The sequence below is a fragment of the Herpailurus yagouaroundi genome, unplaced genomic scaffold (genome assembly GCF_014898765.1).
Source record: "Herpailurus yagouaroundi ecotype Mexico unplaced genomic scaffold, PumYag 530, whole genome shotgun sequence".
In the NCBI taxonomy this organism is placed as follows: Eukaryota; Metazoa; Chordata; class Mammalia; order Carnivora; family Felidae; genus Herpailurus; species Herpailurus yagouaroundi.
Window position 1 is genome coordinate 5,348,584 of NW_024412747.1, and position 27,590 is coordinate 5,376,173.

The window sequence follows — 27,590 nt, forward strand, 5'->3', positions numbered from 1 at the left end:
CAGCCTGATGGCGGTGGTGGTACTTCTAGATCCAGCCTGATGGCGGCGGTGGTGTTTCTAGATCCAGCCTGATGGCGGCAGTGGTGGTGTTTCCAGATCCAGCCTGATGGCGATGGTGGTGTTTCCAGATCCAGCCTGATGGCGATGGTGGTACTTCTAGATCCAGCCTGATGGTGGCAGTGGTGTTTCCAGATCCAGCCTGATGGCGGTGGTGGTACTTCTAGATCCAGCCTGATGGCGGTGGTGATGTTTCTAGATCCAGCCTGATGGCGGTGATGGTACTTCTAGATCCAGTCTGATGGTGGTGGTAGTATTTCTAGATCCAGTCTGATGGCTTCTCTGTTCTACCTAGAATCCTTCCATGGCTCCCCCCTTAGTATCCACACAAGAATTCAACCTCTCTGTGAGGTGTGGGAGGTGTGGGAGGATCGCCAGGGGCTGCTCCCGCCTAGCTTACCTCCCACAGCCAAGACAGAGCCCCTCGCATGCCATGCTCTCTGTGTTCCCTCTGTGTTTCTCTGTGCTACTCTGCCGGCCCAGGGTGCTTTGGCTTTAAAGAGCTTGTCCCTCGGTCATCTCCGCTAAGAAACCTTCCCATCCGGCCGAGGACCCACGCCCTTGGCCTCTCTCCTGGGCTCCCCTGCACACCCCCACACCTTGCTTGCCTATCTGACTCCCACACCAGGTGCTCTCTGAGGACAGGGACCATTTATCATCATGTCCCTAGTGCCCCGCCCGGAGAAGACGTGCGATGCCATTTCCAGAACGAACAAGCCTCTGGCTTGCAATTGCCCCAATTTGCTCCTTTGACCTTGAATGTTACAGCTGCATGAGCCCCCCCCCGCCCCCCCCCACACGGTTCCTGCATTAAGACCGTTACCTCCATACCCACTGGGCCCTGATAAGATTTAAGATGAAAGGTATCCAAACTGCTCTTTCCCCTTTCTTGGCTCAGAATGTTTCTCGCTGTTTCTAAAAGAGAATCCGTTGGCTAGCTTCCAGAAGCCTGAAGCTACAAAAGGCAGAGGGAAACATCTGTCACCACTGTATCGTTCACTTTGTTTGGCAGCTGCATGATAGCAGAAGGTTCTAGCATTTGCTTATGAAAAGAAGTCACTACTGGAAGAAATTCCTGGCAGACTTTCTGACAAGAGTGCAGGAGCCCCAGATCTGCTCTGGCTGATTTCCGCTCCCTGTGGTGAGCCCTGGGATCTGGGAAGCTGTCCTCCTGATCTAGAAAGTCATCCCTCTCTGGGGCATGGACCTGATGCGGCCTCTTCCTCGGGTGCCCAGCTGTGTAGGAGACTCACAGGACCGCCCCCTTCCCGTTGTGACTGCGGTTTCTGCCGCGCCCACACACATCTCCATGGCCGGAGCCCAGCCTGGGTCCCAGGCACCACTACTGTCTTGGCACATCCCCATGGCCCGCTGTCAGCAAGAAGCAGGGAACCAGAGGCATGAGACTGGAAACCCAGTTCAGCTGGGCTGGGGGGTTTTCGCATCTGTGCCCTTAATTCCTAACAACAGTGCCCAATCGTGAGAAGCCCAGGCCAGCTCTACGATGCCCCGTGCCGCCAGCAGCACCCGGAGTTGACTTCTCCAAGGCATAACACCTGCATGAGGCTGCAGGGTTAGCACTTCCCCCAAGACCCGCCCCGGTCATTAAAATCGGTCATCACGGTACAGCGACAGTTGCTCACATCTTCACAGCATCTCACAGTTTACAGGGCGCGTGCATGGATGGTGCCTCATTTGATCGCACAACAATCTCGTGTGCAAGACGGTGCATGTGTCATCACCTCCCATTTACAAGTGAGCATCTGAGGCTCCCACAGCTTAAAATGATTGCCCATGGAGTCTCTCCTCTCTCGAAAGTGGCACAGGACCTGAGCTCAAACAGCCCCGGGGCCGGAAGTGAGTCACTCATCGGTTCCACGTGGGATGGTGAAGCCTGGTTCCTATATCTGGTCAGATTAGCGGCATTTAAAACCCTGTAGCTAAGACTCACAACTCCTGGGCCTTTTCAGTCAAGGCACAGCCCTTGACCAGCAGCACCAGCATCTCCTGGAAGCTCGTTAGGAAAGCAGAAACTCAGATCCATCCAGAACTACCCAATTAGCATGTGCCGTCCAGCAAGATCCCGGGTGGACATGTTGGGTTGCAGGGGCTGTGCACTAGGCAACGTATGCTCTCCTTGCCACTCTGGCTGACTTTTCTGGCTTCACACTGGGAACACAGCTCGGGTGGGGAGGGCTTGGGGAAAAGAAACTTCCATCAGACTGCTTGATAGGCACAAGAAGAGCTGGCTTAACTGTTCCCCTCTCTGCGAAAAAGGTCTCCACCTTTGTCCTCTATTCCCCAGCTTCCTGCGGAAGCACTTTTAGCCAGAGACACACCTCTTCCGCGGACTCTAGATCCTTCCCTCTCTGGCGTTAATTCTGATAAAAGCACAAAGAGGGGAGATGTGAGTTCAGTCTTGCTTGAGTTCTGGGAATCCCAAAGTCTGTTTAGAGAACCCCCAATTTGAGTTGTGACAGAGTCAGGATCTCCTAAGTGAAGCCTGTGAGGCTAAAATTTTCTCTCCCTTTTATTGACAAAGAATCTTCCCTTGCCCCTTCAGTGGTGTGCACGGCTTGACCAAGCTACCCACTCAACTGGCTAGCAAATGGGCCGTTCTGCTTAGAGCTGATTTTTAAAAAGATGGTTAGAAAGATTTTTTTTAAAGAGGCGGACCTAAGCTTTACTGTGGAGACTGGGCAAGGTTTTAGGGGGCTTCGCTGACCATGTTGTGATTACGGACCCTGCTCCTTACTGCCGTCCGGATCGCTCCGCCTCCACAACCTTTTCGTGATTCTGCAGGAAGTCCTGATTCTCCAGACACGTTCCGCAGAAAGACAATTCTGCAGTCGGTGTTGACTGATGTCTGTGTTTAGCTAATCCACTTAGGTGACCTCTCGTTCTTCCCACCTGGCCTTTTTACCGCCCCCCCCCCCCCGCCACCCACTGAGCTTGGTTTTTTTTTCTGTGCTTGTTCTCAGCAGTCAGTTACATGGCTCAAGGCCTGCCCGGAGTAGCCAGCCATGCCCGTCTTGTCCCGAGGCGAGTGGCGGTCACGTGAGGACACGTGTGTAAACCAGCAGCCACCGCTGCCCTCAGGGGAGGCCCTGTTAGAGCGCACGCAGGTGAAGGGAGCAGGGAGAAAGATGTCATCTTCTCGGCCAGGGATTCTCTCCCAAGAAAGGGGGCATAAGCTCACTTCTAACTCTTTGCTAAGGGAAAGGGGCTTCATATTCTAGTCAGTTTCACGGAAGGCAAACGCTCCATCACAAACTCTGCGTAGAGCCACATGACTGTTAAATACATCATTTACCGAGTGTCTGTTCTTGTCTGCGACCAAAAGCAGACTGTTATTTTTCTCTTGCCTTGGGGCCAATCTTGGGCCCTCAGGAAGTTTCTAGACCTATCTGTTTCAGTCTGCGTCTGGCTGCTCTTCAGGAGAGGCGCACGAAGTCCCTCTTTAGCAATGTCTGGCTGGCCCGGGAGCCGCTGGTTTAATTCAATGCTGAGAATGCCCCAGGCCTGGGCCCCAGTTCCAGGCTTCAGGCTCCTTGCTCCTAGGGGCCTTGTCTACTGAATTTGCTCGGATTCCTTGCCACTCAGGGGACGTGTGAAGCTAGCCTTATGACTCCGTCTATGCTCCATTGGAGCCCCTTCAACTGGAATCTGTGGTCCGATTTCCAATTTGGTCTTCCAGTCCAAATTCTGTCTGTCGGAACTGTAAAAAGTAGGGCACCTCACGCATCCGCCTGTAACTGACAGCGACATAACGGCACATTCCCGCAGGAAGGTTCTGATCTGAGTCTAGACCTCCGTTCCCCAGACTCGTTGCTCCTTGGACCCGTGATGTTTTTCGTTACCTTGTGATGTCGAATGGCAGCTTGAAAACAGGGGCGGAGCTCGGAGCAGATGGTCCGAGGGCGCGCGGTGGTTTCGTGGGGCATGTGTTTGGCGGGGTGGGGGTGAGGGGGGAAAGAAGGCAGTGGGGAGGAGACCCTTCAACTTTCAAATTTTTCCCCCACCATGAGGGCTGACAAAAAGATAAGTTCCCAGGGCCCACCTGGTCACCTTGGCCAGCGTTCTTGCCTCTTTTTGTTTTTGCCCTGAGTAGATCAGATTTGGGCCAGCAGGAAGGCCTCCGATCAGGGCAACCATGAGATCCAACGACTGGCATAGGATGAGGACTCAGGGTCAACACCGACAACGTGACTTCTCAGGAAGGCCGGGGGGACCCCGCTGTATACAGAGGTACAGAGTTTGTCAGGGTTTCTGGCTTCTTTGGGAAAGGAAGGTCACACCAATGGACTCCACGTGGGAAAGTGGAGTCAACAAGGTCGAGCCGCTGCTTTGACTTTGAGAGCCACCCTCTCCAGGCCCAGGCAATCACACCACAAAGAAGGAGGTGTCCTGGGTCAGAGAGAGGATGAACGATCAAGTCTTTGAGGAGGGGCGATGGAACGACAGAGCTGTCCCAGTTGTCCCCTTTCTGGGGACCTACCACAGGCTGTCTCTGAAAGATGCTGCCCCTTGTTTCACATAAAGGACTTCTTGGGGCTGAAGACACAGGAAGCAGGTGCTCACCACCCCAAGGGGAGAGGATTCTGATCCTCGCCCCACTAAGACAGCAGGTGACACCGTGACCTCTGACCGCTGCTTTCCCTGGCCCGACGCAGCGCCAGCACTCAACAGAGCGGCCCGGAGCGCAGGCCTGCCCCCACGGAAGTGCCTACCTGTATCTCTGCTTCACAGACTGCTTCTCTGCGGACTTGCAGACGTGCCCCACGTAGTACAACGGGAAGAACAAAAAGTTCCAGTTGGTGGCAAACCACGTCAGAGTGAAGGGGGCGTCGAACTTCCTGAAGGTCAGCTTGGCGAGCTGCGTGGAGCCTGCCCAGGAGGAGCACACGCACAGCACGACCGCCACGCCCCAGAAGATCTTCTTGAGCTGCGCCCGGGAGCATCTCCAGCAGCGGTGGCTCGTCCTCCCGCCGGCCTCCGCCCCAGCCGGCGCCTGGGCCTCCGCCGGGCCCGGGGAATCCCGGGGGCGCTCCTCCCCTGGAGGAAGAGAAGGGGTTGGTTACCTGGGGGCCTCCACGCCTTCACCTCGTCGCCCCCGAAACCCAGGGGTGAGCGGGAGCGGGAAGGCCCCCGACCCCACTTGCCACTGTCAAGGCCAGCCGCCCCAGGGAGGGGATGAGGGGCCGTGGCAGCCTTCTGGAACAAAACTTAAACAGAAGACGTTTTCGCTGGTTCAGTGATCCTCCAGGATCCCGACCCCCGAAGCATGGTCCGTGGGCTAGGAGCATCAGCGCTCACCCCCAGCTTGTTGGAAATGGGAGACTCTCAGGCCCCACTCCAGAAGCCCCGAATCGGAATCTGCCTTTCCACAAAGCACAAGAGACTCTTGAATACAGAGGACAAACTGAGGGTTGATGGGCAGCGGGGGCGGGGGGCAAACGGGTGATGGGCATTGAAGGAGGGCACCTGTGGGGAGGAGCACTGGGTGTTGTACGGAAGCGATGAACCACGGGAATCTACCCCCCCAAACCAAGAGCACACTGTATACACTGTATGTTAGGCAACTTGACGATACGTGATGTATTTATACATATACAAAAGAATCTGCCTCTCAGCAGGTGGTTTGCGTGCACACCAGTGTTTGGGAAACACGTCTCCAGCACGCATGGAGAGGTGGAAACATTTTCACCCTGGTCTGTGTCGGCTCACCCGTCCCGCTGTGCTCCGGGGCACCGGGCATGCCGGGTCCGGGGATGCGTGCCTGAGAAGGGCACAGGCCCTGACCTCTGAAAGCTCCCAGTCCACGGACACCAGCTCCTTTTGCCCGTTCGACGCACGAATGCCGAGATGCTCATCTTACTCCGCGTGGAGGGCAAAAACAGACGTTCCCCCTCTTCTCTATTTGCTTTGTCTTCCTGCCGACGGCCTTCAGTCCCACTGCGAAGCGTTACTTGAAAACCACGGCCTCTGGCAGCAGAGGCTGTGGAAGGCCTCAGACACCCCGTTCTAAGCCACGTGACTTCTGGGAGCCAGCCTGCAGCCCGAAGCCTGGCCCTGGGGCAGAGTCGTTCCCACAGACCAAGAGGAGGTAAAAAGGCGTTATTTTCCACCCTTTGGTTTTCATTCACGATTGTGTGCGAGCCGGTCAGCTGGAAATGCAGACAGAGCTGCAACAGGTGCGTAGGGTGTAACCACGGACAGATGCAAATTTCCGGCGCACTTGCCTTTCAGACGGTCAGCCCGGCACTTAGCTGGACGGGGGCGCCCAGTGCTCAAAGGCCGTGTCTATTACAGGGGTGCAGGAGTCAGTGCAAAATCTCCTGGGGCCAAACATACTCTATATATTCTGTTTAAACACAGTCAACCGAGCTTCGTGTATGATGCTCTCTGAAACAGTAAATGCACGAGGCAAAAATCCTGACCCAACTGTCAGCCCCCGGCTGTATCTGTTTTAGCCAAAGGTTCTACCAGGCCTTACGTGGCTACTCACGTGAGCGATCACGTCCTTTACTAGCTCAAATCCTGCTCGACACCATCTATAGCGTGCTTCCTTGCCTGCTTTATTAGTGTTTAATTTCTTTCTTCCTCTTACTTTTCATGTGAGTGTATATGATAATGAGAAGGCCTCTGGAAAATCAAATGCTTAATCACCCTCTCAGCTTCCGGCAAGTGGCGGGTCTCTGTCATGGGCTGGAGGGCAGGAGGCAGGAGGGCGAAAGCAAGCAGGTTCGCATCCTGTTGGGTTATGTCCTCCCACCAGTATGGCTTGACTTTGTTCCCAGCGAACCCCCGCAACTTAAGGGAAATTTAATTTCAGATAGATGCACGCATATTTCAATGTATATACACTGAATGCCGGGGATGCGGGACTGACCCTGCAAGCCTTCATTAATGGGGATAATTTCCAAGCAGTGTTGGGGGTGATTTCTCAACCACCATTACCACTGTCAAAAACTCATGGAAAAGACAACTATGGAGATGAAAGAAAACGTCCACGGACAAATCAAATGCAGTTTCACACGACTAACTTCCTACTAAAGACGGACTCTGGAGGAGGCTCAGTAAATTCAGGCTTGCGGCTTTTTGTTTTTTGTTTTTTGATTTAGCCCTTCTCTGTGCCAAATACAGTTTTAAAACTTAAAGAATTAGGGGCACCTGGGTGGCTCAGTCGGTTGAGCGTCTGACTTCGGCTCAGGTCATGATCTCACGGTTCGTGAGTTCGAGCCCCACATCGGGCTCTCTGCTGTCAGTGCAGAGCCTGCTTCGGATCCTCTGTCTCCTTCTCCCTGTGTCCCTCCCCCACTTGCGCTCCCTGTCTCTCAAAAACACATAAACATTAAAAATAAACACCTTAAAGAATTAAGCGATGACAGACGCTGTGTGCTGTTCCGATGAAAGAGAAAGTCACCAAATCATGTAACGCTGTGTTAAAATACTCCCGTAGATTTGGAATCAAGAAGTTATACTCTTTTTTATAAAGATTTTTTAAATGTTTATTTACTTTTGAGAGAGACAGAGAGAAAGAGCTCGAGATGGGCAAGGGGGAGGAGAGAGAGAGAGACACAGAATCGGAACAAGGCTTCAGGCTCTGAACTGTCAGCACAGAGCCAGACGCAGGCCCGGAACCCACGAACAGTGAGATCCTGACCTGAGCCAAAGTCGGACACTTAACCAACTGAGCCATCCAGGTGCCCCATGAGAAGTTATACTCGTAATTTTGTAAGCCTTTTGGATCATTTAACCAAAGGAATATTAAGAATACGCAAGCTGGTAGAGCGTGCGACTCTTGATCTCAGGGTTGTGAGTTTGAGCCCCACGTTAGGTGTAGAGATTAATTAAAATAAAAAATCTTAAAAAAATAGACAAGCAAAATAAAGACATTCAAAACTACAATCCAGGCTCTTCTTTAAAAATAAGATAGAACAATGTTTCCCAACATTAATAGGCATTATAAGAAAAAAAGGATTCCATGATCAGAAAAGTCTGGAGGACACTAGGTAGATAGATCAGAACCAGGTTGCTTTGCTTAAGGAGTATTCAGGGCTGATGCGCATCATGAATTTCCACAGCTACAGAACGTGTGTTTCCTATATAATTTAAACGTAACACCTGTGGTAGGAAGGGTGCCCCTTGGAACACACTTTGGGACACTGGAACAGACCCACAAGGAATCGTAGGCATCCCAGCCAAATTCATTGCCAACTTTCCATTTCACTGTACGAGCTTCTTATGATAATAATTACTTATCAATTTCATTGCCTCATTCATTCCTAATACTAGATCTACCTCCCATAAACTAAAAGTTTTCTTTACAAGTAGTTTACAAAATTGCTGAAGAGCATACATAATAAAGACTACAGACTAATTTTAGTACCCAGAGATAACACCATGGAGATTTTGCCACAGTCTCCCTGGTCTTTAGTGTCTTTGTCACATACACACACACACACACACACACACACACACACACACACAGCAAAACTGGGGTCATACTGTATTTCTTCTAGTATTCATTTAACTGAATGCATAACAGCATGGACGTCATAAGTTTCAAAGGGCGACATTCAGTATGATGTATCATAGGAATATCTCAGCTGACTCGGGAGCTGCCATGAAGCATCTGCCCCGTGCCAAGAGCTCCAGGCAGTCAATGAAATAAATATAAAGCATGGTTACTGTTCTTCAGGAACTTACAGTCTGTCTGGGAGTGACAAAACAGACCTGTGAAAGAACTACAGAACAATCATGTGTGAAACAGAGGGATTTTGACTGTAATGGAAATTGTGAACACAGCACAACCAGCATGGGCCATGATACCGGTGGAAAGAACCAGATGATGCAGAAGCCTGGCCTGGATGAAAGATAGAAAGGCCCTGAGTAGAAAGTGGAACAAAGTTCAGGGTCAGGAATACACAGGGTGTGCTGAGGGGCAGTGAGGAAGGTGGTGGGGTCTGAAATCCATTGCCACCTTGCCCCATCTTGATACCCAATTTTTTTTTTTAATTCAAGTTAGTTAACATACAGCGTTCTTGCCTTGGTCAGACACTCGGCCAGGGTGGCTGAAAGGATGGGAGAAAATTCAGGTGTTAGTCGTTCTTTATTTAGGAAGTTCATACCCCAGCATCTGTAACCAATAGAATTAGCTAAGGAGTAAATAGAGAGTGATATAATAAATTTGGTTTTCAGGTGCATTGGTTCTCCACTATTTTTTTTAAATTTTTTATGTTTATTTATTTTTGAGAGAAAAGAGACAGACAGACAGCATGAGCAGGGGAGACACAGAACCCGAAGCAGGCTCCACGCTCTGTGCTGACAGCTCAGAGCCCGACATGGGGCTCGAACTCACAAACCGCGAGATCATGACCTGAGCCAAAGTCAGTTAACCGACTGAGCCACCCAGGCGCCCCTGATTCTCCGCTATTTGAAAGGCAGCAAAAGTTCCCCATGTCAGGTACCATTCTCAGGGTCATTTTAAATGCACTGATTTATGCTCAGACTTCAGAGAGAAGGAATTACAGCAAGGGGTGCAGCATCCCTTCTCAAAAACCTCTCAAGTCTTCAAGTGCAGGGAACTCTTGCTGACTTTCCCTCCCATCCTAAATTGCAAGTCAAGGGACTCCTCTGCCTTTGATTTCACTCCTTTAGTAGAACAGCTGAAACAGGAAGTGCAGATTCCTGGAAGGAACAGCTGAAACAGGAAGTCTCAAAGAAATCAGTGCGGAATTAGCCTCACGCTGTTTCCTGTCTCGGCTCCTCTGACCATTGTTGTACGACGAGGAATGCTATTTATGTCACCTTCACTCTTCCAACACCCCCTCCCGCCAACCACTAACTACCCTTCTATCCACGATCTTGTGCCTTCCATCCTAACCTCAACACTTTAGCCTCAACGGTTCTGCGGGCAAAGTGGACCATACGCTCCGGCCCCCTGGTTGTACTGCCACACGCTGGAATTGTGGACTCAAGCATCTCCCTATTGGTAATGCCACTTGATTCACTCAGAAGCGCTGGGGGACAGGAGGGCTCTTCCCCGGGTCGGAGAAGTGTTCTCTTATGCACAACGTGCACTTCACGACGTGGTGAGACGTAACCACACCTGTGCATGAACTTCCATCCGGAGCTCTGTCCCGGAGTCAGGCAATTTACTGAAACCATGCTTCAGTCCTACCACCTGCAACATCACACGCACTGCTGGTCTCCTAATGGCACTTAGAATGCATTCACTGTCTTGGGTCAAGAAGCAGCAGCTCCCAGAGACAGAGTCTGCTCAGGACAAGGAAACTCTAGCTCACAATTCTCAGGCCAGGGCAAGCCTCAGGAGCTGCCCGCTGCTTTCCCCTGCGAAAGTGATGCATCGGGGGCTTTTTGCGTTTATTTAGTGAAAGCCCATTTCTATCATGAGAAAGGAGGAAAAACTGGAAAAGCATTCACTCTTAACTTAAAGTTCCCATAAAACAGCTCCTCCAAATTTCCAAGAGAACACTAACTTTCTTTCTGAGGTCGCCTGAGAACAAGTAGACTTTTGGTGACTCTATGAAAAAGCATCCAGGAAGTTTGCACTTAGTAAGTGCCCAAATCATGTCTTAGGGGTAAAGGACCCAGAGCTGAGACCAAAGACCCACTGGCTGGCATGGTCCCAGAGCCGGGATCAAAGACCTACTGGCTGGCATGGTCCCAGCCTCCCAGAAGCAAAGGCAATACCTGGTCTCTACTGGGAGGAGGTAGCCCTCAACAACATCTCCATCAATGAGACTTACATAATTATTTTTCATAGCTTTCTGGAGGCATACATTTCGTAACCATAAAGTTAACTTGCTTTAGGAGTACAATGCACGATTTTTATTACATTTACAGAATTGTGAAACCATCACCACTATCCAGTCGTAGAACATTTCCATCACCTCAAAATGAGTCCTGATGCCCACTTTCAGTCAGCCATCCTTGTCCACCCCAACCCCAGACAACCACAAAGCTGCCACCTCTACCAATCTGCCTATTCTGGGTATTTCATATAAATACGGAGATTTCTGCATCTGACTTCTTTCATTGACCATCACATCTTTGGGGTTCGTCCATGTTGTAGCACGTGACATCAGCTCATTCCCTTTTATGGCCGGGTGGCATTCCATTTTATGGATATTCTACATTGTGTTTCTCCGTTCATCAGCTGACGGACAGGTGCATCGCTTCCAGGTTTCAGCTACTGTGAATAACACTGCTGTGAACGCTCACATAAAAGTCTCTGTGTTACTTGTATGTTTTCCTTTCTCTCGGGTGGACTAGTTATGTTTTTAGGCTGCTTATCCAACTAACATTCACTGACACCCTCTTTGCAGCACAAAGGGGCAGTGCTTACGTGCCCGCATCTTACGAGGTTCTGCGCCTCCAGCTCCATCCAAACAGGGCACGACTGAGAGGTGCTCTGGGAACCAGAACCTACTCTCTCGTTTTTGTGTCCCGGACTGCCCAGGGGAGAGTGCCTGATGAGAAATTGCCCATTGACTGGCCACTGATGCATACACCGGTTCGGAGCCAGGCCACCCAACTAAGTAGCTTTTATAAAATTGAGGAGCTCAGAAGGAAGTTTTTGTTTACGGCCATGTGCAAGTGTAATTCATCTCCCAAAAACGCACGTCAGGTTTTGCTTACCTGATACACTCTTTCAATACTTGCGCAGTGAGTTTATGCATGATGGTGTGTGTGTGTGTGTGTGTGTGTGTGTGTGTGTGTGTGTGTGTGTAAGTAGTGGTTTGGAGAAGAGGGAAGAAGAGGCTGGGTGTCCCAAAGCAATGCCCACTTCACATACCCTGACCCGTTATGCCCACCCGTACATGCCAGACTATGCTTGGACTCCTGGATTTGGGGTCGGAAAATGCTCGCATTATTCATACGTGCTCCTGGCTAGCACTGGTCACAAGGAAAGAATAGAATCCACAGATGATTAAAGTTGGATGCTGACCCTGAGAAAGGAAGAGGTGGGGGCACAGGCAGGAAAAGGGATAAGTGACAGGTATGCGTCACTTGTATACACGCCTTATTCTCTGTGAGAGGATTTTATAGATCTTTTTTTTTTTTTAACCTGTCATAATGTTGGCGGTCAGTATGACTATTGTTTTGCAGATCGGACAGCTGAGGATCTGACAGTTGCTCTCCAAGGTCACAGGTTAGTTAGTGGCTGAGATGCCCTTCCAAGCCTCTGACTCCCAAACATCGACAGGAACAGAGAGCAAGCACCCTTATTCTCCCCTACGAAAGTGGATTAGGGTCGTGGTGCCCCACACCCCAGTCAGAACTGCAGATCACTGGAGATGGGCTTCAGGTTTCTGGAAGAGAGACCCTTGGAAGAGCCTCACTGGGTATGGGACTCTGGGCCAGGACTTACCATCCTGGAACAGCTTGTCATGAACTTCTGCGTCTTTCCCACCAAATTCATACACTGAAGCCTTAACCCCCAGTGTGCCTGTGTTTGGAGACGGTGCCTTTAATCAAGTATTTAAGGTTAAATGAGGTCATAGGGATGGGGCTCTGGTCTGACAGGGTGTGGCCTTATAAGAAGAGATGGCAGAGAGCTCACTCTCTCTCTCTGTCTCCCTGGGTGCACATGGAAGAAAGGCCATGTGAGGACATAGGGAAGGGGCGACCCTCTACAAACCTGGAAGAGACCCTCATCAGGAACCAGATTTGCCACCACCTTGATCTTGGACTTCCTGCCTCCAGAACTGAGGAAACCCATGTCTGCTGTCCGAGCCACCCAGTCTGCAGTGCTTAGTTAGGGCAGCCTCAGCGGAATAACCTGAGGGAGTCACAGCGCTGTGCGCTGTGCTTATGGGGGTGGGAACACAGACCGTGACCGCCACCGTGCACGACGTGGGGCCAAGCTGCAGAGGACGGGGTACTTATTTGGACAACCTTTCAGGAGAAGAAGTAACTGCACTGATCGCTGGATTAGAGACATGAGATACTATCTCACACGCGTGCGCCTCCTGTGAATTGCTCAGGCCTTTGTTGGAAAGTGAGTCCCGGAGGCAGTCTGCAGAGACAGAACACAAGGCAACTGCAAAGTTCTTTTTAAAAATCCAAACAGGCGCCGGGGTGGCTCAGTCGGTTAAGCGTCTGACTTCAGCTCAGGTCAGTCGGTTAAGCGTCTGACTTCAGCTCAGGTCATGACCTCGTGCTTTGTGGGTTCGAGCCCCGCATTGGGCTCTCTGCTGTGGGCACAGAGCCTGCTTCAGATCCTCTGTCCCCCCTCTCTCTCTGTCCCTCCCCCACTTGTGCTCTCACTCGTTCTCAAAAATAAATAAACGTTAACAAATACAAATAAAAAACCCAAATGATTTCCCCGGTGTGGATACAGAACCGGGGCGGGGGGTGAACCCTGAAGCCCTACCCTGTGGCAGTTAGAGAGCTAGACTGGGTCATGCCCACATCTGGCCAGCGGCCAGACATCCCAGACATCTGCAGTGGCATTTGCACCCCACTCTGCATTTCCTTAGAGGGCCCCCCATGACACTCAAGTGTGGAAACACCGGCTTTAAGACAATCCCGACGGGTACACGGCCTCAGGCGAACGTGACATGTGAGAAAGTGACTGGCTACAGTAAGCTTTCAAGGCAGCCGTCGGAGCCCCAGGGAAGGAGAAGTCCACGTCTCCCTTGGGAGGAAAGCAAGGCCTTCCAGCCAGCTCGCGGGCACCCAGTCTTACTCCGCCGCCCTGCCAGTGAGTGGCCCGCACAGTCCCCGGGAATCTCGCCATCTGCACGGCCCTGGGCACACGGCACCTCTGTACCCACAGCAGGGGCTCACCACACGCAGCCGGTGATGTTTGGGGGCCGCCGGTGACCCGCACACAAACACAGGCCAACACGCACACACTCCCCGTTGCTGACGTGTTTCCTAGTCAGAGGATCCCTTCGACCTGTGCGTGGACAGGAGCTCAGGCTGGCGGAGCTCGTGGGGACAGGCCAGGGTTTCCCAAGAGGGTAGGCTGGATGCGGGGATGGCCCCTCCAGGCAGAATCCTTCCACAGGCAGGAAGGGGTGCGCCCTGGGGCCTTGTCCCCCAGCGGGGAGCGGGACAACAGGGCCCTATTTTAGCTGCTGGCATGGGCTCCTACTTGATTTCCCTTGAAGAACAAAGCACTGTTTTCTGAAACAGACCACCAAGTTCTCATCAGGGTCACGCACGGGCAGGACTGAACGCGTTCTGACCGGACGTGGGGTCGGCCTGAACGTGTGAACCTCTTCCTCCCAAGCTTTGTCTCCCGCCTTCTGTACCAACTGACGGGGACGTGGCTCGGCTAATCCTGAACCATGAGGCTTTTCTACAAAAACACCCAGGCCTGCCTCGAGCAAGGCTTATGACTTCCAGTACCTTCCAGAGATCTTCCTGTACTTTTTTTTTTTTGCATCGGCCCATCACCTGGGGGTCGTCTCTGGAGGCCAGCAGTTTCCGGCTGCTGAAGATTCAGGGAGCAAGTTGTACTCACACAGCTGGTCTTTCCTCCCCATGTTCAAATACCACAAGAGTACATGCCTCCTTGTGGACACACAACACAGGGTGAATTTCTTATTTCTGCCGGGTTTCATTTCCTCAGAGCCCTGCTCTCTTGAGTGTAGCTACTGAAGGGTTTTAAGCAGATAAACCCATCTCTGCTAATGAGGAAGCTACTTCCTAGACTCATAGAATGTGTCTTGCGAAGACAGTGGGTAGGAGATCTATTCTAATCCCCCATCTTTTCAGAGAAGAGAAGGCCGGGCTCCAAGAGGTGAGGCGACACGTCCAGTATATTAATCAGCAAGCGGGGGAGCAGGAAAGGAAACGTCAGCGTCCCGACCCTCACCCGGTGTTCCTCCCCACACATGCTTTCCCAAGTCACACGATGTCTTAACCAGTGAGTGCGGATCACTCGCCAAAAAGGCTTTTAAGAATTACATCTCTTCTTGGCTCTTCCAAGGCAGCTATTCTGAACTCCTTCCCACCTCTGAAGCCTCCAGTCCCCATCCGTGATCTTCAGCAGATGATTCCACGTCCTACGTTGCAAAGAAGATCAAAGTCACCAGCTCAGGTCCTTGACTTCCCTTCCCTGCCATAGTCCACATTTCTGTGTCTTTGCTCATCAGCTCTTCCATTTCTCTTTCTCAGGGCCACTGCCCCCTTCTCTCGTCTTGTGCTTTCCTCCCGTGCCCCTTGCTGCACCCCCACCCCCCGCCCCGGCCACTGTTGTGTGAACCACATTTCTCCTGTGCTGGAACCAGCCTCCTTCCTCTGGTCTACAACAATGCTTTGCTTTCAAACTCTCTCCTCCCTCTGAAGGTGGAGAACTGCTCTCGCAGCCAGGGGCGCTTGGGTGGCTCAGTCAGTTAAGCGTCTGACTCTTGATTTTGGCTCCGGTCATGATTTTGCAGTTCGTGGGATCGAGCCCCACGTCGAACTCTGCGCTGACAGCGCGGAGCCTGCTTGGGATTCCCTGTCCCCCTCTCTCTCTGCCCCTCCCCCATGCGTGCTCCCTCTCTCTCTCTCTCTCTCTGAAAATAATAAGTAAATAATCTTTAAAGAACCGCTCTCACTGCCAAACACATTAACCAAGTATCCCCACACCTGCTGTTCCTCTGCCTCACCCAACACTCACCCCTTGAGATTTGGCCGGCAGACCAGCACCCACCTGAAATCGTTTCTACAGAACCACCCTCCTTGGCCGTACAGTAAAGCCCTGGATCGCAAGTAACTTGTTCTGCGAGCGTTCCGCAAGACGAGCACACATTTCTGAAAAATTCTGACTTGATAAACGAGCGACGTCTTGCAGTCTGAGTAACAGGGACCGCCGAATGTCACGTGATCACAACTGAGCCAACGGTTCTTGAAATCTGCTTCGAGTGCTTTGAATGGCAAGCAGGTTTCTGGAACGAACTATGCTCGCAAAGCAAGGTTTTACTGTATTTGCAACCACGTCACGCTTGCTCTTTCTTGGTTTTCCTCCTGTGGTTGCTATGATGCCCTATGACGTGGGTCCTCTGGTTTGGCCTGCAGAGACTTCTCTCCTGTCCTGTCTCCCAGGTGCACGTGGCTGTCAGGACCCTGCGTGTGCCCACTCCCTCCCTTCGAGCCAGCTCTCACCTCATCAGTCACTCAGCCTTTGCCACGCCTCCCTCCACCTCCTGGCCCGCTCCACACCTGCGCATGAAGGCACTGCCAAGGCTTCCGACTCAGCCCATCTAAACCCGACCCCCAACTCTCCTTCACGGATGTGCCTCCCCTCCCACCCTTGCCATTGCCACTACTGTTCATGGCATCTCTGCTCCTGGAGGACCTTCGGGCTTCACCTGTAGAGCGGCCTTTGGCGGCTCCCTTTCCAGCACTCCACCCGAAACCGTGATACGTTTTGACACTGTTGATTCTATCCCCCTGTCTTCATTCAAAAACATTAATTGTGATGGATGAAATAGACTTCGTGACCCATTTGGAACACCACAGCTATAGAAGACTGTCCAATTTTCTCCGACTTCGATGGTGTGTTTCCCCCCTTCATTGGCTTCCCCTTCCTCCCTGCTCCAATTTACTCTCCTGAGCCCAGCATTCAGGAGGCCTCTGAACCCTGGCCCCTTCCGTCCCCCACTACTTCTTCAGGTAGCGTGAGCTCTGGCCCCAGGAGAGGGCACACAGGTCACTGCCACGTGCCAGCCTTCCCTAGCTGTGCACCTCTGTCTGTGGGTTTTCTCTTCCAGGAACACTGTGTTCGTACCTCCCGCCCATGACAGCACAGGGCACAGGAACAGCCTCTACCACGCTGTCCTGATCGTGCTCAAGTCCAGTTCCAAAGGATGTACAGTCATCACCTGCATTTTGGAGATGAGAAAGATCCTGAAGCCACCTCCAGGCTCAGCGGGAAAGCGTGTCCTTCGTTTATGTCATTTTGGCAAAGCGGGGGGTGGGGGGGGGAACTGGTGGCCAGAGAGCTATTTAGTGGTCACCTGCGTCCCAGCCAGACGGGAGCGCGCCCTCTGCTGAAACGCGTCATTCATGTTATCGTCCTTTCATGGAATTAAAAAGAAAATGTGATTCCAACATGGCATCTGTGACATTTCTCCCTTGTTTGGGAGCTCTGTGTAATTTATCCCTCTAGCGTCCTCAAGCAACATCCAGTTCATTCTCTTGCGCGGACTAGGTAACGTGTGTGCTCAATACACAAATGACAAATGACTTTTGTTACTGAACTTTCAGGTCTGGGACCACCCAACCAGGCAAACATTTTTGGGTACAGGAACCCTTTGGCAGTATGTTTCTCAAGACTCCCGTAAGACGGGACCAACAGGGCTGGGGCTCCACCTACGTGATAATGGGGCACCCCAGGATGACAGTCCTACCCCATTAATAGAAACCCAGTAGCCACACCTACACTGGGGGTGGCTGAGACAGGCTGACCGCCCCAGAGCGGAGATACTAAGCATATCAATGACAGTGGGTCTGTGAGTCCCAGGGACGGTCCAGACCTCTACGCCATATTGTAGCGGGAGCTCCAGTGAGCAAACATTTACCCAGCCCTCACAGAGTGCCGTGAGCAGATACAATTCCCACTGCCAATCAAATGAAATGCAGTTGTACAGAGGTTCTGCAACACCCTGGAGCCAGGGAAGATCCGGACACGCAGCCTGACATGCTTACTTTCTTTTAAAAAAAAAAATTTTTTTTTTTCAACGTTTATTTATTTTTGGGACAGAGAGAGACACAGCATGAACGGGGGAGGGGCAGAGAGAGAGGGAGACACAGAATCGGAAACAGGCTCCAGGCTCTGAGCCATCAGCCCAGAGCCTGACGCGGGGCTCGAACTCACGGACCGCGCGAGATCGTGACCTGGTTGAAGTCGGACACTTAACCGACTGCGCCACCCAGGCGCCCCCGACATGCTTACTTTCAAACTGCATGACCTTGCAGGAGCAGTTTCTCTGAACCTCGGTTTCCTTGTCTGTCAGTTGGGGTAACAATGCTTATCCTTCCTTTGGGAGAAAGAGCAGCAAGGCAGCCATCTCCCCAAACAAAGTGTCTGCAACACGGCAGTCACATTCGCAAAAACAATCATTCTCAGTGTTTAGAGGGACGTCTTGCCCCTCTTCGCTTTCACGTAAGAGAACGGATTCCCACTGAGCTTGAGTCATTTGCCGAAGTTACTCAGGTCAGCACGAGAGGTGGGCACTAAACCCGGCCCACCTAATGCTAAAGCCCTCACTCTTTCCAGAATACTACACACCGCCAGCCTCTTGGGGAAACCTACTGCATTTCTCAACTCCCGATTCCTAGTGAATGTAATTCTACTGAGTGTGATTTAGCTGGTTGTGAATGTAGACGGTCCCAGGAAACACTGCTCTACTAGAGATGTACCACTGATCGATGCTCAGTGTCTGCATCCGATGGGAAAGGGAGGAAAAGGATCGGAGACCGAGATATGCTGTCAGACGGGACAGATGCCATCAACCTGGCTGGAAACCACTTTTCGAGCCTCAACCCCTCTCTGGGGCCCAGCTGCTCTCCCTTCTCGTGCTTCCTGGCCGAGCCTGTGCACACACCAGTCCTTCTGCCTGAAACAGCTCACCCTCCCTTCTGCGCCTGACAAGTTTTCTCACTTCGGTTGCAACACCTCTACCTCAGAAGGCTTCCTCCTCAGACAGGCCTCCTCTTGTTCAGGAAGGTCTTCTCCTCAAGGAGGTCTCCTCCTCGCGAGGGGCTCCTTAGATTACTCAATTCTCAGCGTCCCCGTGACACTCTGTCCTTAGCTCTGTACCAGAACTTTCTCTCTTACGCTAGATAATGTATCTATCTGCATGTCTCTTTGGCACTAGACTGAAAACTTCCCTGAGGAAACGAAGCTAGCGTTGTTGTTTATTTTTGCGTTTCCAGGGCCTCGCTAAGTGGGCAACGGATGGGGGAGTCGGGTGGGATGAGGTCTCTGGCGAGTAAATGAAGTCCGCTTGTCCATTTTTCTGTGTTTCAGTTCAGCCCAGCATTGCATTTTCTATTTTGGTTTTATATGTGCCGCATGCTGGTGCCTTCTTGCCTCCCCATAGAAGACACACTCCACAACCCAATAAATATTCCTTGCTGGCTGCATTCTGTCACTATAGCCTGTCTGCCAGCCACACAGAAACAGCCACAGGATGGGGACCACCCTGCCCTGTGCATCCAAGGCAAAACAAAATGATTCAGCACTTCCAAAGCGAGCACATAAGATGTAAATGGTTTCAAAAAATAGACCAAGAGCCAAACTGAACAAAAACACCAAGCAAAAAAAAAAAAAAAAAAAAAGGCAGAGAGAAAGTGCTACATGTATTCCCGGGCGTACCAATGGCAGGTTTTATCCGGCCCTGGCCTGCAGACTTCTGTTGACACACACGTAGGTATCCTAGGCAAAAAGGGAACTGGGGGCTTTCTAGCATCACCGGAACTCTGTGGATGCTTCTAGATACCGTCCTCATTCCCTTACTCTTTGAGAGCAAGAAGGTTTGCTGAAGGCACAAGACAGTCTGTGACTGGAGGAGTGCCAGACGTTTATTAAGGAGCTACTGTGTGCCAGGTATGTGCTAGGTATTATCACCCATCCTACCTCACTGCATTCCCAAAAGTCAGCTGAGGTGGGTTTACGACTTCTGTTTTACCAGGGCTCAAAACAAGGAAACTGAGGCTCAGCGCTCACGATTTACGCAAGTCGGGCGGGGGGCAGAGAAGAGCACAGTCTTCACCCCCGATCTCTCCGATTCTCAGTGAAATACACTTTCCGCTACAGACGCGCAGGGCCAGATGCTGGTTAAAAAACCGAGTCCATGGCTTGCTAAGGTTGTCAGTGTGGACGGGAGGCTCAGAGTTCACCTGACAGTTACACCTAAGGCAACGGAGGAGGGTATCCCCATTTTTATTCCCTGAAGGTGAACCTGGGGCTGGCATGTCCCTCCCTGCCTCCTGCAGCACCTCTGGGGTCACGGCACCCAGCCTGGGTGACCTCGCCGTCCATATTCAGCCTGACTCCGCGGGCAGCTCAGACCTGTCCTGCACGATGGGCTGGGGATTACCAGGGGCAGGGGCGGGGGGGTGGGGGTGGGGAGACACTCTGCTGTTGGAAAGCAGCACCAGCCCTGTGTACTTAAAAGGTGGAGGTGGGTGACTTCCCACAAGGACCTTAGGAGTGGGCAGACGTTTCCAGCTTCCCTATGGGACATACGCATCCTCCAATCCTTCCCCTCCCCCATCTTGCACGCACACCTGGGCAGTGTCCCTGAGAAGGCCTGGGAATGCAGAACCCCTTAGGAAAGTCGGCACATGCACTAAACTTAGGTGTAGATGACAGATACCATGTCTCTCCTAAGATGGGGATGGGGAAGGGGAAGAGACAGCTACACGAAGGGGGGGAAAATCAGCCTCCTTTAGACAGAAAATGATGCAAATGGTAAGGAGTTGCAGGTTCATGAAGAATCGTGTCCTGAAAAGCACAGGTTTGGGATCAGAGGGCCCAGAAGTCCATTCCTGTCTCACCACCCGTTAGTTACGGGTCTTGGACAAGTCAATCCGCCTTGCAGGGTCTCACAGTCCTTAGCTGTTCGATGGGGGGTAATGGTACCAGGATGGCTCCTGGTCGACCCCGGTGGACCGGCTGGGCTGCATGTGGAGTACACAACCGCCCCAAGTTTCCATCTCATTCTTACTGGTTCTCACTGGACTCATGAGGGGTACAGGTCCTTGGAGGCCATCATACAGAGGTCTGGGCTCCAGGCTGCAGTCCCAGGGACAAGGTAGAAGCTGGGCTCTCTCCTACACACTGGTTGCACCGGGCTCTGTTAGCTCAGGAGACACGAAGGCCTGGAACCGAGGGGTCTGCCTTCCTGTCCCCACTGCCCGGGGGCTCCCTCCCAGCCCCCGCCTGGCCAACTTGGCCAGCTCTAGGAAGACTCAGTCATTCCACCTCCTGTTAGAGCAGTTCAGGATGGAGCCTGGTCTCCCTCTGCATCCCTCCTCCCTGCTCCCCATCAGAAAGGGAGGTCCCCTTTACTCCAGCAGGATAACAGCTGTGTCTGAGTAAGTGTCTGTGTCTTTCCCCTGAGTTGGGGAAAGGACCTGTTTACAGGCTGCTGGTGGCTTCTCTCTCACCTGCTTGCCCGCCCGTTCCCAGGGAGCTGGGCACTCACACTGCTGGGGGGCTGGCAGGCTTCAGGGGCAGGAAGGCTGATTTGGGCTGCGGCAGATACATATCTCCTTCCTCCACCAGCGGAGCAATACCTCTGGTCTTCCTAGGGGTGGGGGCGGGGGTGACGCTCCAAACCCAGGGTATTCAAGTGTGTGTGTGTGTGCGTGTGTGTGCGCGCGCGTGCGCGCCTGTGTGTGCAGTGTGGTGGGGGGGGGTTGGTGTGAGGGAGAGCACTGGTTAGTGTCTGGGAGACCCCTTCCTCCTGGGCCCCAGCTGGCAGGTGCCTCAGGACAGGACAGGCGGGAGCTCAGGCCACCGCTGCCCGCTGCTGTTGCCAGATGTACTGGGGGCCACGTAGGGAGGAGCCAGCCCTGTGTTCTGGCAGCAGGGGGACAGCCCCGCAGACCCCGCAGCAGCTCAGCCCGGCGTGCCGTGCCCGGGAGCCACCTCTCCAGCTGCCACCCCCGCCCCCCGCAGGCATTGGGGCGCTGCACTGCGGGAGACGCTTCCTGGGGAGCGCGGCAGCACCCACGGCCAGGCAGCCCCAGCAGGGTGCCCCCCCCCCCGCCAGCCCCGGGGCCATTACCTTCCACTTTGGTGAGGGTAAGGACCGGACTGTTGCAGGCGCTGAGCGGGGCCACCCGGGCCGAGTGCTTCTTCATGATGAGCCGTCCGCCTGCAGGAGCGCCTCCGCCGATCGCCTACATCCTGGGGCCGGCCGGGGCGCGCCTCTCGGGTCCGGTCCCGGTGGCCTCCGCCGCGGAGGAGCGCGAGCGGCTGGCCCCTCAGGCCCTGCCCCCGGGGCTGCCGGCCGGGCTCCTGTCGCCGCGCGGCTCACTGCGGCGGCCGCCCCTCCGAGCACATCTTCCCTGGCCGCGCAGCCACTCCACACACGCGCCCACAGCCTCCTGCCTGGAGGTTGCTGCAAACTCCAACGTCACGTACAAGTGCGCTCCCCACGCCCACCCCACGGGCTCACCTGCTCCGCCCCCCGCCCTGGGACGCCCGGCCCCCCGCAGCAGCAGCCCGGGGCCCTCCCTCCCAGCCCTGTCCCCGGCTGTGGCCTCCTGCGGGGCTGGCCATCAGCTCCCAGGTCTGCCCTTTGCCACCACCCGCTCGCTCGCGGGAGGGAACACCCGAGAACTCAGCCTCGAGTTTAAAATGCGAGGCGTTTGACTTTGCATTGAGAGCTGACTTCCCTGCACAGAGTCCTGAGCTGTGGTTTACAGGAAGAAGTCAGGAAAGAAGCAAAGCTTCCCCAACGGCTTGTGTGAACTTCTTTGAAAGAGTCTAGGGGCACGTTATCTTGTCTGGCCTCGGGGGACAATTTTGGTGGTGGGGGGGGGGCAGAAGATGCAAAGTCCACAGAGCAAAGCAGCAACAAGAGGAAGCCTTGAGATTTCTGCTCCCGCCCCACCGGCCGGGTCCAGCGAGTCCCAACTCCCTGGGAAGTGGAGAAACTTCATCTCTGCCCAGCTCCCGGGTTCATGCTGCTGCCGCCGGTCTGGCATTTGCCTCTGCACACACTGGTCTCACTGCTCCCACTCAGACCCAGCTGTAAGCTACTGGCCAATGACGCGTGATAAAAAGCAATGACATCCCTACTGCATCATTGGCTGGGGTGATCCTTGAGTGACCACCGAGTCCCCAGGACGTTTATGCAATGATAATGCATCATTCGAGGTGCCCTGCCATCACCCTGCAGGTAGGATGCACAGGGCTTGCACAGCCCAAGAACTCCACGAGGCCTAATGGGCATCTCACTCACACATGCCCAGGCACCCGTCGGAGTCCCAGCCTCCTCTGGGAAACGGAAGATTCGGTGGTCATTCAAGGTGGGTTTTGTTATTGTTAAGTCCTTCCCCAGAGTTTGAGAGCCTCCCAACTCTGCTTGGTTTCCTGTCTCAAAGCTGATATTCTACTATACGATGTAACTCGTGTCCCCCATAAGGCTAACTCAGTGGAGTGGTAAGAGGCAGAGAGCAACCCTAGCCTGGTTCCTAACAGTCGTTTCTGGTGCCATCCACGTGCAAACCCTCGGGTCCCTGGCAGAAGTGGTTCTTACAAGTGGTCTTGTAGGGATCTTGTTATTCCTTGCCCTCTTGAACAGTCCCGATGGACACAATGGCCCCTGGCTCTGCGAAAGGCCATGGTTTCTCAAGGTTGCTTCATCACTATAGCCAAGGAAAAGGATTATAGGGTCTCTGCAGAGCCCTCTAGTGGTAGCCTCGACATTATATGCCTCTTCCATGAACTTGTCTCAAGACCCCTAGAGATGACAGTCTAAGTCAATAAGCTATTCGTTCCCTTCTTTGTAAAAATTAAGCATAAATAGGCCCAAAGCAAAAGAATTTCATGTTATATAAAGAGGGCCTTTTAAATACGCAATATAATATTCTTATGTGTTGTTTCACTAAGTTCATCAATCAACATTATACATAGTCACTAAAACAAATATCACATGACTACTTATTTTTTGAGTACTATGTATCAAATACCATGTTAGTTTGCTTTGCAGAAATCATTTCATTATTTACTTACAAGAGCTCTGTGAGACTGCTGTTACCTTGTTTTATAGATGGGGAAACTGAGGCAAAGAGAGATTTTTTTTTTTTTTTATATAAAATGTCCCAGGTCATAGAGTGTGCAAACTGGCCAAGCAGGGATTTATATTCCAGTCTGAACAAATTACTATTGTACTCAGAAAAGCCTGCCATGCTATTCACTTGTTAGAGATGTAAAATGTAAAAACTCCACTTAACTACTCTAATTCAGGTAGGAGATACTAATCAGGTAATCTATAATTCATTTCCTTGCACTTGAATATGGTTTCAATAGATTTCATCATGCTTTTGCACCTCCTGGAGTCTGGGTCTCCCCAGAACTTCAATTTTTAGCTTTACTTGCTGCCGAAGCAAATACCCCTGAGACTTAAAATTAGCCCGTCCACCACACTCATTCTACTGGGCAGCTCACAATGAAAGTGCCCAATAAATAGTTGTCTGTTTCTTTATGCATCTTCCTATTTACTGCAAGGTCTTATACAAGTTAAACAGATTATCAAGTATTGGTTTTTTTCTGTTTATTTACTTTGGACAGAGCGAGTCTGGGAGAGGCAGAGAGAAAGAGGGAACAGAGGATCCGAAGGGGGGCTCTGTGCTGACAGCAGAGAGCCCAATGCGGGGCTCAAACTCACAAACCGTGAGATCATGACCTGAGCCGAAGTTGGACGCTCTACTGACTGAGACACTCAGGCACTCATTAAGTGTTGTTAAATACTCCTGTCAACTTCACTCATTAAGTAGTTATACCTAAACCTTCTTTTCCCCCCTACAGGATACTCCAGGACCTTCTGATACCTGAGAGGTCATCACCTCCTCATGTCTATCAACTTCTGCTTATCAAAAAGGCGGTACCAAATCTCATCTCAGCTTCCTCCCCTTATTTTTAAGAACCGAATGCTGTTTCTCATTTTCTATACTCTGTTAGCTCATACCTTGTGTTCCAATAAAAAAATCTTAACGCCCACCAAATATTTCCTCTACTCCCCTTTTTAAAAAAGGAGTTCCTGTGGCTTGACCATGTGAGAGCTGACACTCCTGAGTGCACACTTTTCTGGGGGGAGTGAGTGTGGTGAGGATGCATATTTACAAACTTACGTACATAAAATCATTCTAGAATATTAACTGTGTGCTGGTATATGAGCACACTGGTATTTTGAGAATTCCAACAATTTAAAACCCTATGCTAGGGTGAGGCTACCATGACCTAACTCAGGGATACCTAGAAAATCACACAAGCTCCCCACTTAAAAACCCAATTCTCAAATTACATAAAAAAGGATGCTAATAATTCTTTCAATAAAGACAGACATGATCCCCCAAGTATCAATGGAAACAAATCCTGTATATATAATATCTAGGCAAGAGGTTAGCTCATTTAACCCTGTTCTATGGAGGATGCTTGTGTGAGCTAATAACTGAACGATGTCACTAGGTACCTACCGGTCTTAAATTTAATATTATAGGAATTTATCTGAAAGAGGGACTGGGGGTTGACTTTTTCCAGGTCATATTCATAATGTCATCTTCTAAAAATGGTCAATGGTTTGCTCACCAAACCCAGAATTTCCCTCAGCTTTACATGACATGCCATCCTCTGTGACAGAAGAATGTTCTTTGTCACTAACCCCACGCTCTGGTTTTCTCTTTTCATTGCTGAGGTTGGGGAGATGGGATATTTAATGGCCATCTGTGGCATTCTGGTACAGCAGGCTCATAAGAGTCAGTGGGCTTTGCGTTCTTAGTACGATGGTCGAAACAATGGAGTAAGTTCACTGAACAGATACAGAGAGTAACAAGTCTATGACGCAGAACTTACATAACGTGGGTATGAGTTTTATACTCCCTGGCCTGCCTTCAACAGCCTCCCAGCCTAACCCCCACTTCCCACTTGCGAACCAGAGTAAGGATGTGAAAGGAGGAGTCTCAGGTAAGAAAGAAGACAAATCAGCCAGTTTCTTGTACACCCAAGAGGCTATATTTAAATTGCAACACTATGTGGGGTCCTGGCCATGGCCCTTTAGGAAGAGAAGGGCAGGCAACCTTGGGATGAATCATCAAGGAAGTGCATAGCTCTAAGGACCCGGTTGATTCCTCAAGTTCTGGAGGCTTACTACTTTTCTTTCTGGTACTGGACTCCCAGGTCCAGCTCTATATTCAGTCTCCGGCCTCCCTAAATAACTCGTGTTGCCCAAACAGTCTGGTCTGGTCTTCCTGGACTGACTCCTGCATCTGCCGTTCATGGTGGTCACTGGCCATTTCAATCTTCTGTACTGGAATGTATTTTCAGACTCATCACACTATTCCAAACAGGCACGTGATCCCCTTGGTGGGGGTAAGTAATACTTTGTGACTCTCTTGAGCCCAAGAGACATGGAAAATGCCCTGAATAACAGCCAGCAACAGCTCAAGTTTGAGCACCAGCTCTGGCAAGAAGAGTGGCCAACCTCGAGGGGCCACTCAGCCTATTCTGACCTCAGCTTCCTAACTTGGGCACACAATAGTTAGCCCCCATTGGTAGTTTCCAGACTGTTTTTCCTGGTCTCTCCGCAGACTGACTCTACTTGTCTATGTCCATGTTAGATTCAGTTTATAAAACAGTTGTCACTGTAAAAAGAAGGTTTTGAAAACGATGAACTGAACAATTTCCAAGGTGCCATTTGGCTTTAAAATTTGGGGTGTATGAAATTATCTTCCAAGATAAGATAGTTGTCACTTCCTCCAAAGATCTTAAAAGGATATTATCTTTCATGAATACTTCAGTTAGTAGACTCTCCCTTTAAATGGTTTCTCACTTTTTTGACAGAAGGAAATCTACATTTCTTAAAAATTCATAGAATTTTACACTGAAAGGATGAATTTTACTGTTTGTAAACCATATGCCAATTTAAAACTTGGTAGGGGCGCCTGGGTGGCGCAGTCGGTTAAGCGTCCGACTTCAGCCAGGTCACGATCTCGCAGTCCGTGAGTTCGAGCCCCGCATCAGGCTCTGGGCTGATGGCCCAGAGCCAGGAGCCTGTTTCCGATTCTGTGTCTCCCTCTCTCTCTGCTCCTCCCCCGTTCATGCTCTGTCTCTCTCTGTCCCAAAAATAAAATAAACGTTGAAAAAAAAATTAAAAAAAAAAACTTGGTAAAAATATGCTTGACATGTACAAACACATATATAACTGAGCTGAATATTTAATAAAATACTACCCTTACAGTGTATGAACACTTCTCTTCTATTTCTATTTCTATTTCTATTCTATTCTATTCTATTCTATTCTATTCTATTCTATTCTATTCTATTCTATTCTATTCTATTCTATTCTTCTGTTCTGTCCCATATATTTTGTTCTGTTCTTTTATTGCAAAAAAAATGCTGACTGTGGAGTGCTTGGGTGGCTCAGTCGGTTAAGCGTCTGACTTCAGCTCAGGTCATGATCTCATGGTTTGTGGGTTCAAGCCCCATGTCAGGCTCTGTGCTGATAGCTCAGAGCCTGGAGCCTGCTTCGGATTCTGTGTCTTCTTCTCTCTCTCTGTCCCTCCCCCACTCACTCTCTCTCTCTCTCTCAAAAACAAATAAACATTAAAAAATTTTTTTAAATGCTGATTGTGATCAAGCAAGTTGACTTTAGTATGATCTGCTCTTGGGTCATAATGCATATGGTTTGAAAAATACTATTAAAATTACATTCTTTTTAAGCAGAGAGCTTTACTTAATCTCTTCAAAATAAATAATAAAAAATATAAAATCCAGCAAAGGTTTTCAATAGTCAGAAAACAGACCGCTTCAATTAATTTGCTCTGAA

At 51.2% G+C, this 27,590-nt stretch overlaps 1 protein-coding gene across 3 annotated transcripts in view; it reads right to left on the reverse strand.

Annotated features, from left to right (window-relative positions):
- Positions 1-27,590, reverse strand: part of SLC35F3 (solute carrier family 35 member F3) — a 411,193-nt gene that overhangs the window by 100,039 nt on the left and 283,564 nt on the right. For 2 of the 3 annotated variants that reach the window (XM_040464938.1, XM_040464937.1), the window contains one exon: positions 4,788-5,112. In XM_040464938.1, the coding sequence (XP_040320872.1) occupies positions 4,788-5,112 (325 nt within the window). Of the gene's footprint in view, positions 1-4,787; positions 5,113-21,824; positions 22,190-27,590 lie in introns of those variants that run through there. The other variant, XM_040464939.1, reaches the window with a different exon arrangement.